Below are 12,097 nucleotides of genomic sequence, written 5' to 3'. Positions count from 1 at the left end.
AAAGTCATTTCCACTTTCAGAATAGTTTGCAATGGCAGGGAGCCTGTTTCCATGGACCGTGCCTTGCCCTCGATGGCACCAGTTTCAAGCTGGGAAACTGCTCTTTCCCCTTCTCAAACTGCGCTCTTTGGAATGTGCCGCGCGGTGACTTTTCCGCAGCGAGGGTTAGCCAGGTGCGCTAGAAGAGGTGCCTAAGAGAGAAGGGGCGCGAAATGGATATTCAGAAGGGGCTCAACCCAGGGCCCCCCTTGGTCCTTCCCTCCTGGAGAGGCGGGCTGCCTCCGAAGACGGAGGCTCCGCCGTCCACCCCTCCCTCCCTCCGGGGAACTGTGCCACCTGAGCCGGGAGGCCGCCGGCTCGCTTCCCACCTGGAGGGATCCCGGCCTCCTCCAGCGCTTCCTAAACACTGAGAAACGGCGAAGAGCAGCGATGGATTGGTAGATGGGGTCGGACGCAGCAACTGCCCCCCGAAGCTGCTTCGGGCAAGGCTCCGACCCCAGTTTCGTGCACGAAGGAACCTCGGCGGCCCCAAAGCTCGGGCGCCTCTGAGATGGTCCTCGTCCGCCAGCCGGCAAAGTTCGGCTCCCGCTTCCCCTGCGGAGCTGGAGCACCAGGCTCCGCCCGCTCCTCTCCCCGAGGCACTCTGCACATGCTCATAGGAGCCATCAGCTTTGCGCGCGCTGCCGCCCCCTCGGGCGCGACTCACCATGGCCGTTGTTGTTGACGACGCTGCGGCCGCAGCCGGCGGCAGGCGCTTCCCGGCACTGCTGCTGCTGCTGGAGTCGCCCAGCTGAGGCCGGCCCGCAGCCGCAGAGCCAGCCAGGCCGGCCCTGTAACCTGATCCCCCCTCCGCCCACCGCCCCGCCTCACCCGGCCGGGCTTCGCAGACTGCTCCGGCTCCCAAGGCCCCGCGGCCTCCCAGGAGCAAAGCGGAGGTAGCGGGGCGATCAGGTCCCGGCCTCCGCTCCAAAGGCGCCCCCAGACCGCCCCTCGGGGCCCCGGGAGCGGGGTGCGTGGTGCCCCTCACTCGCCGCAATGCCTGGGTTCGCTTGGGGCGAAAGAGCCGCTCCAAGGGAGCGAACGGGGTCCCACTGCTGCCCAGGCTGCGCCTCCACCCGGGCTAGAGGCTGTGCTAAAGGAGGCAAGAGAAAGGCCCGTCCCAGGCACTTTTGGAAGAGGCCTCGTTGCCCCAGGGTCGGAGGATCCCCCTGCCCGGGTGACTCGGGAAGCCCCTGTGGCTCACTGTTCTCTCTGCTTGCCCAGCGGCTTTGCTTGGTCCCCCAGCCTCCACCTGCCTCCAGCACGCCAAGCTGTGTTTCCTGCAAAGCCTCTCCTTAGCCTCCTCAGTTTGGGGTTCAGGCTCCTGCTCCACTTGCAGGGCTTACCGGAGAGAGGCCACCACTAGCCTCCTCTACGCTCCCTAGGACTCTGTGGCTTTGCCTGTAGTGATCCTGGCAACCCCTGGCACACACACAGGCCATCTAATCCTTGAACCATTGCACCCTCTGGAGCCCCTGGTTGGCCTCTTCTAGTGCCAGCCACATCCTCACCCAGGTGGATTCCCAAACCGTGTGGTGGGGAGAGGGGCCTAATGCCAGGAAGAGATGCCAAGCCTTGAGACCACCCCTTGATTTTGGCCAACGGAGTGATGCTCAGCTTTGAGCCTGTCTTCAAGAGGCAGGCATCATGTTGGGTCCCTAAAACAATCCTGAGCCTTGAAATCAGCATTCTCTTTTGCCCCCCCCCCACCCCAACTCATCTGACTGCACTTGTCCTTCAGCCTCTCTTAGCAAAAACAAACCCTTTAACCGCCCCCCCCCAACAGCTTGCTCTACCAGTGTTGCACTTGTCACCCCCTCCCTTCTGTGCTGCCAGGTTCCAAGGCCCTTCGTTGCCAATCCCAGGTGGCACCAATATGCAGGTATAGTTTAAAAGGCTAAGTAATTCCTGTAGCTGTTCAGGAACAATTTTTCTGGGGTGGATACTTGTCTTCTCAGTCGACAAGCTGAGTGCTACGAATTCAGTGTTGCTGTGCTGTGCCTTTTGTACAATCTAAATAGGTCAGATTGGGAAAAGGGCCCTCAGCCTTTTGTGGTGCCAACAAATCACTTGAGCTTGTGTGAGTGGCAAGGTAAAAGGTAAAGGTACCCCTGCCCGTACGGGCCAGTCATGTCCGACTCTAGGGTTGTGCGCCCATCCCACTTAAGAGGCCGGGGGCCAGCGCTGTCCGGAGACACTTCCGGGTCACGTGGCCAGCGTGATGAAGCTGCTCTGGTGAGCCAGCACCAGCGCAGCACACGGAAACGCCATTTACCTTCCCGCTATAAAGCGGTACCTATTTATCTACTTGCACTTTGACGTGCTTTCGAACTGCTAGGTGGGCAGGAGTTGGGACCGAAAGATGGGAGCTCACCCCGCCGCGGGGATTCGAACCGCCGACCATACGAACGGCAAGCCCTAGGCACTGAGGTTTTACCCACAGCGCCACCCGCGTGAGTGGCAAACTGCCTACATTCTAATCCTAAACTGCCTACATTCTAATCCAGATTCATTGACCAGATGATGTCCCTAGTCCACTCTTTCAACACCCACTCCAATATGGAACCACATTTTTCAAAGGCAACTCATGAAACTGATCCTCCCACGTCTTGCGCCCATTCCCCAGAAAACTCAACAAGACAGCTGGGTGGTGAAATACAGTTTTTATGCCACAAGGCCCCTGGGAATAAGTGGTGCATCACCCCTTCCAGTCTGTCCTGTCCCAGGTAGTGGGCATTGCTTGAACCCAAGTGGGTGGGTGTGCTATGTACAGTTTTCTAGAATTGCAGGCCACCTACCACTAGTCCCAATTTGGGATCAAGCAAACCAAGTCAGGTCTAGCAAAGGCCAGCAAGGTAAGGTCATATAATGCAGGGTGGGAAATCCAGATAAACAAGGTCAGGCAAAGCTGAGGTCAAGGTCCAAAAGGCAAGCAAGCAAGATGTTTAGCACCCTGGAGAGCTCCAAATGGAGTCTGGAGAGGCAGGCTGGAATGTTGCTCCAGCTACCAGCAAACCCAGGCTCAGGGACTACAGCTTCCTCTGGGCAGCTACTCCTGCCTCCACCTGAGGAGTGGAGTCCTGACCAGGCCCAGTTTGGCATTCTGTTTTTATAAATGTTTTTCTTTTATTTTTTCAAATTACAGTAACAACAATAAAATGAATTTTCCAACAACAACCAACCCAAGCTTGTCCTCTTATATGTACAGATGTATCATGCATTATAATAAAGTTTCATTCAATTATTCTAAACGGTCTTGCCACATTTTCCCATGAGCATTAGGTGGCTTCCTTCCATGGTCTAAGATTCATGCACTCAATAAATATTTGCCGTGTATTATAGAATGAGAATGGATTGTGTTTGTCACTAGCTGCTCTGACTTGACAGGCCAGCTTCATGGCCAATGCTACTGACCACACTCTAGGAGTCAATGTTAAGACCTGTTCCTGTTGTCCAGCTTCTGGCAATTTCCATACATGCTGCTGTTAGCAGAAATGTTAGGAGCTCATTATTAGAATAATCTAGAGTGGGTGGGAGTCTAGAGCACTGAATAAGCCTGCGTTTTTGGCCCAAGATGCACTTGGCATTCCCGGCGTCTTCCCTTGAGCCCTGATTCATGGCAGGCTCTTTTCCTTAATGTTAGTCTTCCTCCCTTCCAGTGAATCCCTTGCCATCCTGGGCTCCCAGATGCCTTGGCAGGAGGGTAACACAGATCCCTGCCAACAGATAAGTGGCGTGGTCAGATTTTGAGTATTGATCCAACACGAGGAGGGGGAGAGCAGCCATCACTGGGATGGTGTCTTTTGGTGGAGCTTCTCCCTGCTCTCTTTCTTTGACTTTCTCTCTTTGGGACAGGAGGCAAATGGATAGGGGCCAGGACTGACAGGGCACTGGGCTCAGCACCCCAGGAGTTAAAACTCCCATCAAAGCAGGAAGGGTTGAGCCACCTGCCCCAGCCTCCTAGTTGCAGAAGTTCCACTCTGAGTGTCAGAACAGTCCCCACTGACCGCACCAGAGAATGCCCAGAAACAATGTCCAGGTGCCCAGTATACCTGAAGGAACGCCTCCACCCCCATCGTTCAGCCCAGACACTGAGGTCCAGCTCTGAGAGTCTTCTGGTGGCTCCCTCACTGCAAGAGGTTACCGGGAAGCTGGCAGAGGGCCTTCTCGGTAGTGGCACCTGCCCTGTGGAATGCCCTCCCATCAGATATCAAGGAAATAAACAACTACCTGACTTTTAGAAAACATTTGAAGGCAGCCCCGTTTAGGGAAGTTTTAAAATGTTTGATGCTTTATCATGTTTTTAATATTCTATTGGGAGCTGCCCAGAGTGGCTGGGGAAACCCAGCCAGATGGGCGGGGTATAAATAATAAATTTCTACTACTACTACTTCACCGGGCTTACTGCCCCCAAGTGGTGAGTTTGCAGACTACGTCATAGAAATGGTTAAATCCCGCCAGGCAGGTTTTCCCTGTTTCCCCCACATTTCCAAGGCTTCTTTCCTCAAATCCTTGACTTCAGACTCTCATTGATATATTCCTGTCTCCCAATCTTTTATTTTGGCCCCATGCGGGTCAATACATTTCCTGGAGCACCTGCTGAAAGCAGCACCACCACCAGCCCAGCATATGAGGCAGCTTTCCCCAACCTAGTGCCCTTCAGATGTCTCAGACTGTGAATCCCAACAGCTCCAGCCAGTGTGGGAATAAGAAAGGCTGTGTAAGACATGGGACTTTCCCTCCTGGAAGCTCCACTGGGATAGACAGGGTTCTTAAGTATCTCCTGTCCCTCGCAGGGGAGCTGGTGTGTGTCCTAGTAGGGGGCTGTAGCCAACACAAGCCTCCTGATTTTCCCAGCACCCAGCTAGTTCCCAGCCCTGCCCTGTGGCTGACCACCAGGCACTCCTAACAAATCACTAACATCTGGTTCCACAGTAGGAAACAAAGGTGGAACTTCCAAAAATCCCCCACTCCCTTATACACACACAGAAATTTCAGCTTAATAAATGTTGGGAATGAAACATTACGGAAATGCCGATTGCAAGTCATGGAACCATAATCACAATCCTATCAAGGGAGGCTGAAGGCTTTTTCCTCTTAGAGAGGAAGTCATTTTGTGTGGCAAATTCCTCCGCCGGTCACAGTCAATTGTTTCCAATGGCTAGGGGCCAAAGGTGGGAGGGAGGGGTCACAGTCAGCTAGGAAATGGTCTGTTAAACTGGAACAAGGAGAGCAATGCAGCGAGTGGGTGGCTGTTCAGGTAAGGTCTCTCAGGGCTTCCAGTTTGATAAAACAGGCACAAAGAAGAAGCAGGGCCCAGGCCCATCCCAGCCAAAATGGAGTAAATAACAGAGAATGCTGTGTTGTGGGGGTGGGGTGTCATAAGGCAGCTGGTCCTGGCCCCCCCATATCAGAAGCTGTATCCTGAAGGTTGGTGGGATACAACCATTTATCCGTGGCCTGAGCAGTCTAGAGGGAGAAAAAACAAAACTAGAAAAGAACTAAGTTATGGTAACATCCTTCATGGGGTTGGCACCCCTTTTCGTTAGTATCTCCAAGTTTTGGACAGCCCCCTCACACCAGCATTTGCAAAACTGCAACTTTTAAGCACTTACTTTCTTTCTCTCCCCCCCGATCCCTTTTTATTATTTATTGATTATCATTATTATATTTCTATATTGCCCTGCATTTGAGAGTAACAGGGCCGTTTACAATGTAAAAACACAAAAATGCATAACATTGTAAGAAACGAACAAAATAAAAAGACCTCACATTCTTTAAAAGGCCATAGATTATTTACTGTATTTTTCGTTCTATAAGACGCACCAGACCACAAGACGCACCTAGTTTTTGGAGGAGGAAAACAAAAACAAAAAAAATATATTCTGAATCTCAGAAGCCAGAACAGCAGGAGGGATGGCTGCGCAGTGAAAGCAGCTATCCCTCTTGCTGTTCTGGCTTCTGGGATAGCTGTGCAGCCTGCATTCGCTCCATAAGACACACACAAATTTCGCCTTACTTTTTAGGAGGGGAAAAGTGAGTCTTATAGAGCAAAAAATACGGTAATTAGCAAAGGTCTGGGAAAAGGGAATTTTTGTTAGCTGCTCCGGGAGCACTTTCAGCTACAGTGTGGGGTAAAAATAGTTTAAATAAACCCTGTTCTGTGTAGCAACATGGGGTAGTTTAACATCCACTGAGAAGAGAAACAAGGAGTGAGAATGCATCAGACCCTCAGTTCACTCTGATCCCTTAGTTTGTGGGAATAAATGCACCCCTTCCAGCATGGTTGAAAGTAAAGTTGGCAGAAATGCCCATGTGCAAAAAGCTCTCAATAGCTGAAATCTAGAGCTAGGAAATGATTCAGCCGCAGCACAAAAGCTAAGATTTCTGGCAACTCACTACTAGAAGACACTGGCAGCCAAATAAATGAAACCCCCCTCCCTAGGCATTTCGGTGGGGTGTGTCTGACTTGAACTTTCCACGTTTTGGACACAAGAGAGGTGGAAGTCTGTATGGGACCCCCACTCTGAGCATACAGGGAGACCTCTGCTATCCATGCACCCACAAGGTGCACCCAGCATTCTGAGAGTCAGCATGGTGTAGTGGTGAGTGTTGGACTAGGAGATTGGGCTTCATATTTGCACTCGGCTATGAAGCTGCCTAGGTGACTTTGGGCCAGTTTCTGCCTCTCAGCCTAACCTACCTCACAGGGTTGTTGTGAGAATTAAATGTGGTGAGGGAGAACCACGTATACCACCTTAAATTACTTGGATGAAAAGGTGGGATAGAAATGGAATGGAATGAAATTAATCAATGCAGAAGCCTGCACTACCTTGGCCAAGAGGAAAGTTAAGTTCCAGGCTACATTGGCGAGATCAGAAGCAGGAGAGGATTTGAAAGAAAAGCTCTGGGAAATCTCTGGTCTCCTCCCATCTGTGGGAACCATAAACGAGACCACTGCTGACCTCCTGCTCATCCCAGCAGAAGCTGCTCATTCAGATCAGAAAGGCTTCCCTCTTCCCTCCCCATCCTCTGCCAAGCCAGATCAAAAAGCCATTGGATTATCTTGGCAATGAAAAATGTTTATCTTGCTGACTCTTAATCACCTTCATTCCATGCTGAGCAGCTTTGCCGGCCTACAGGGGTCTGGATTAATGCTGTGGGCTCTCCAAGGGACAGAAGGGCAGCCTGTCTACAGCAGCCAGATGCTGTCTGCTGCTGAACCAGCCAATGCATTAACTGCTCCAGAATTAGGGCAAGTTGCCCCCCCCACACTGCATTTTTCCCTCCCCACAGGTTTGTCCTTCAGGCAGCCTCTTGGCTTTCATGCCTGTTGCTTCTGGGGGATCCTCCTTGGTGTTCCTGAGGCCCTGCTTTCCCAGTTAATGGTGGCTCTACACAAGTGCTTGACACAGTGCTCGTTATCCTGCGGTGCTCTTCCTGATGGCCAAGATTCTGTAGCATTTACTCACAAGTAAGCTCTATTCAGCAAAGGATTCCAACAGTTAATTAACTGCTTCCTCCGAGTAGATTCAAATTGCGTTATTGCTTCCTGATCAAGGCAGCTGAACAGTTAGTGGTAATACCTCATTTATCGTGCCTTGATTATTGTGCCTTGATGCCTATCAAATCTTTATTCTGCACTTCTTCCAAGCTACTCTCTTTTTCTCATCACAGCAACCTTGTGAGGTGGGATGGCAACCCTTACTTCTTATAGCAAAGCAATTTTCTCCTGTTAAAGAATGAAAATAAAGCCTTCCCCCCTGCAAGAACAGAAACTTGACACTGGAACAGTGAAAAGAGGTTATATCAGGGGCAGTTAATAGGCTATCAGTTACCAGACCCTCACCCTTGCCTCTCAGGAAGCAGTAAAATGGGATGAACCTGCGAGCAGGAAATGTGTAATTAAAGCTACACTTTTAGAAAATTGAGGTGGGGGAGGAGGCAGTTTGAACACAAGGGAACAGGACTGCATTCTTTTGCCACCACACAGTGCGGCTAACCTTTGGAAGCTCATTCACACACACACTTTCATTTTCACTGCTGTGCTTTCCCCTTGTTCATCACATTAGAGCACCAGCAGCAGGAATGCGGCCTCTATACTGCTGCAAGCAACTGGTGTAAACTTTAAGAAGGGTTGTGGGTATGAGGCTGGCTCCGCTGTTGCCTGGATTTGGACTCACTCTGCAATCTTGCACTGTTGGGCAAGAGCTCACCTGCCCTTCATCAGGTGCTAGAAGGCAACAGCGAAGCCTTTCAGATGACTTTAAAACAAGAAGTTGAAGAGCAGAGGGAAGAAATGCAGCGGAAATTCTTCCCAATGGCATTGAGAGCGGGGGTTATCAGCACAAGGCAATGTGAAATCCCAGCTGGACAGACTCCACATCAGAAAAAGGGACAGAGGAAAGAAAAACCACCTCTACACCTCAGGAGGTTGGACACAGTCCTTGACATGAAGTGACCTGGTACCATCTGGTCCAGAGGCCATGGAGCCCTCTGTTAACAGAGGGAGGGGAAGGAGGACCTGTGAAGGCATCCGTCTGGCACAAAGGTTTGGATTCTCCATCATTGTTATTATGTTATAGTTACGAATTTTAAAACAGGACTTGTGGGAGAGTTTGTGTGGCATGAGAAGCCACAGGGATGTCTCCTCTAAGACAGGGTAGGGGGGCAATGTCCCAAAAAGCCAGCTATCTTAAAATTTGAACATTAGATACCTCCTTAAAATATATTTGTTGTTACATTATTCAAAAGTCTCCGCTGCACAATATAGTAACTACAATACTGTACTGTCAATCATATTGTTAACCTTACTGACTCCAGACGAGGTGCTTTTGCCCTCTGCTGTGCATTGCGAAGGCCTTTGGCTATGTGTAATAAAAAAATATTGATTGACTCCAGTCTAGCACCTCATGTTTCCCAAAGCTTATTTTCATGTTCAGAGAAACTGAGCCTGCCAGAAGCTTTATTTTGATCCAGCAGCTTAGGTTTTGCATTGTTCTTGTTAGTTAGCTGGCCAAAGAGCTGCTTGGCAAAGTCCTTTGATTAAATGCAGCTCTTGTAAAGTTTATCTGAACTGCTGGTCTATTTATTTTTTCATGAAAGAACAATGAAGTTAAAACTTAGTCCATCAGAAAGGTTAAGGGCACAATCTAAACCCACGATCCACCATGCTGGGGATGGTGGTGGATGCAGCATTGAAAGTGCAGAAGAGCCACTGCTGGGCCTCCTGCTGGTGGCAGCACAAAACATCTCAGTGGCTACACCAGCTCCAGAAGGGAGTTGCTGCTGCCAGCATTATGTGTATGTATATTTTAATAAGAACAAGAGAGTGTAAGATTATGTGTCATGGGGGTGTCGAGATGTGCACATGAACTTAACAGTGCTTACTTTATTTTTTGGTTGCAATTTTGATAATGCCGTTAATATTATTTTATAGATTATAAATGCTGTATTGATTTGTCAATTGTATAAGATGACTTTTGCTTTAAGTGTGGATATTTAGCTTGTTTTTTATTTGCTGCTTTGTTCACAGTGTTTTACCAATTGTTTTGTTGATGGTTTGTTAATTACTCTATACGATTTAAGCTGTATATGTTGATGTTCTATTACACTCTATCATGTTATTATTATTGTTTGTAAATTGCTTGAGAATTCATTTGAATGAAAAAGTAGCATAGAGATATAATCAGTAAATAAATCAAAGCAGGATTTTTCCTCCCCACCGCCACCTTCTGCCCAAGCTAGCTTGAAAAACAGGGCTACTGTGGAGATGGAGGACAGTGACTGTGCCCCTATCTGGCTGGGATTTAGACTGCTCTGTAAGGAAGAAACTCAGCTTTCTAAAGAGGCACGCAGAGGTGAAGAACAGGGCAGGGCAGAGCCCATAACTCATCAGCAGAGCCTTCCAGTGCACCTCCAGCAAGAAGGGTCTTAGGAAGGGAGCTATCCAAAGTCAAAGAGGTGGGATAACCGTCGGACTCAATTCTTGCGGCTCCTGCTCTGCATGAGAATCTGGGTCAAGAAGCCTGAGCAGAACCGGCAAAGGCAGATGTAAAATACAGGGCAAAGTGTAGTTTAAACGCTGGTTCTAACGTAATTACAGTTCTTAACTAGCTTGTCTTTATTCCTTTGTATTTAGTAATGTTTTGAAATGCAGTAATTCACCTTGGAACCCAACTTGAGAGAGGCAGGATATGAATACATTATGTAATAATAATAGTAATAAAAGCCACCTGAAAACAAGGTGATGTCTACACATTAAGCAAACCCAAGAGGCTGGATTTGGGATGAGTAGACAAGCGTGGGACTTGTTGAGAGAAATGGTGAGCACTGATGGATTTGGGACTGAGGGGTTGTTAGGACCAAGGCAACACCACCTGCCTCTCTAACCCCATTGCAATTCTGCAGAGACCCTCCCAAGGTGGCCACCCTGAGGGAAAGTCGTGTTGCCTGGCAAAATCTGTTTCCTGAAAGTCCAGAGGGTGGATGCCTGTCTTATCTCAACAGGGATGCTGTTCCACAAAGCAGGGACTCTGGAGAAGGTTTCTGGTATTTCTGGCACTTTGAGGAGAGATGCTCCTGCAGAATGCAGGGCATAAAGGACATGTACAAGATAAGGAAATCTCTCAAGTAACCTGGCCCTGATCCTTTTATGTTAGTACCAACACCTTGAATTTGGGTAGCAGCTTGGCAGCCACTGCAAATCCTGCAAGCAAGGCGTTATGTGCTGGCAGTAGTCCCCCCCCCCCCAAGCAACTGGGCCACTAAGTTCTGCACCAGCTGAAGCCTCTGGACCAGCTTCAAAGGTAGCCCCACATACAGCTCAGTCGGTAACAACATGAGATACTTAATCTCAGGGCTGTGGGTTCAAGCTCACATTCGGCAAAATGATTCCTGCATTGTAGGAGTTTGGACGTGATGACCCTTGTGGTCCCTTCCAACTCTATGATTCAATAAAGCTATGAAAATGAATCAATGGGTTTCAATCCATCCCTTTTACAGTGGACTCTCCTCACCTGTCAAAGTGATCTAGCAGCTGGGGTGAGTGATCCCATCATGGAACCCAGGAGTTCCCCTCTGCCTCTCTGGTTCTTCAAGTGCAGCATGTGGCAAGAAACAGGTTTGGTTTTCCTCCTACGGCTGCAACCACCAACATGGCAAGGTCAGGGTCCAGAAATCAGGGCAGCTTCTCAAACTCATTGGCCAGGTGATGTTCTGTTGTTCTTCCTCCCTGAAAGGCTCCAAAGGGAGGTTGCTGCCTTCTTAAGTGCAGAAAGTCCAGGGAGAGGGATGTCAGGCTGCCAGTCGGTGGGGCTGCATGCCCGGGAAGGCACGGCTGTCACTTCTGCTGGTCACCTTTGTCTGTCTCTCCACAGCTCTCTGCTCCTCACTTGATGTCTTGCAAAAGAGAGACCCTGCTAGTCTCCTGGCCACCACTGGGAAACATAAAACATATCCAAACACTAGAGAAAAACAGAATAAAATATGCAATTTGATGCCCCCAAAAGTCTGGACTGGCTGCAGGGCTGCCGCCAGCAGCTGACTAGCCCTCTGAGTGCTGAGGAAGATTTTCCCCCACTTGTGGTCAGACCCAACAGCTCCAGCTCCTGCCTCAGAGACAGCTTGCTGAGGCGATGGGCTGCGGAAGGCCATCAGAGGTCTGGCATGGAGTTGAGGGCAGGCACTGCCAAAACCAAGCGGGCTTCTAAGTGCATGTGCCCCACCACCAAAAAGGGGATGAGTTTCTAAAACCTCTAAGTTAGGATTGTGTAGCCACTCTCCAGAGAAACCAAGATCTCCCCCTACCAGAAGGGTGGAAAATAAGAATTCAGGTCACCCTCTGCCATGAATAAGTGAGTGGGGTGAGGTGGGAAAAGGTTGATGCTCACAGCCCAAGGCAGTCCTCCTCCAGTTTGGCCCTTGCAACTCCCTCATTACCCCTATTGTTGTAACAGACACATATCCTGCAATGCAATCCATCAACCACACTCAGAGCTGGCTCTACCTCTGGGCAAAAGGGACAGTTGTCATGTGCGCCAAACCTCTTGGAGGTCTG

General features: G+C 49.7%; 1 protein-coding gene across 3 annotated transcripts in view; it reads right to left on the bottom strand.

Annotated features, from left to right (window-relative positions):
- Positions 1–11,598, bottom strand: part of PLEKHG4 (pleckstrin homology and RhoGEF domain containing G4) — a 60,547-nt gene extending 48,949 nt beyond the window's left edge. The window contains exon 1 of one of the 3 annotated variants that reach the window (XM_083754645.1): positions 11,058–11,598. Coding sequence is in view for 1 of the 3 variants with exons in the window: in XM_083754640.1 (XP_083610766.1) it covers positions 707–709 (3 nt within the window). In the remaining 2 variants the exon portion in view is untranslated. Of the gene's footprint in view, positions 1–368; positions 806–11,057 lie in introns of those variants that run through there. The other 2 variants (XM_083754640.1, XM_083754644.1) reach the window with 2 other exon arrangements.
- Between the last annotated feature and the right edge of the window lie 499 nt (positions 11,599–12,097).

The sequence above is a fragment of the Podarcis gaigeae genome, assembly GCF_964106915.1.
Source record: "Podarcis gaigeae genome assembly, chromosome: 8".
NCBI classification, from domain to species: domain Eukaryota; kingdom Metazoa; phylum Chordata; class Lepidosauria; order Squamata; family Lacertidae; genus Podarcis; species Podarcis gaigeae.
Note: the sequence above shows the minus strand (reverse complement) of the source record. Positions and strands in the feature narration are given on the sequence as shown.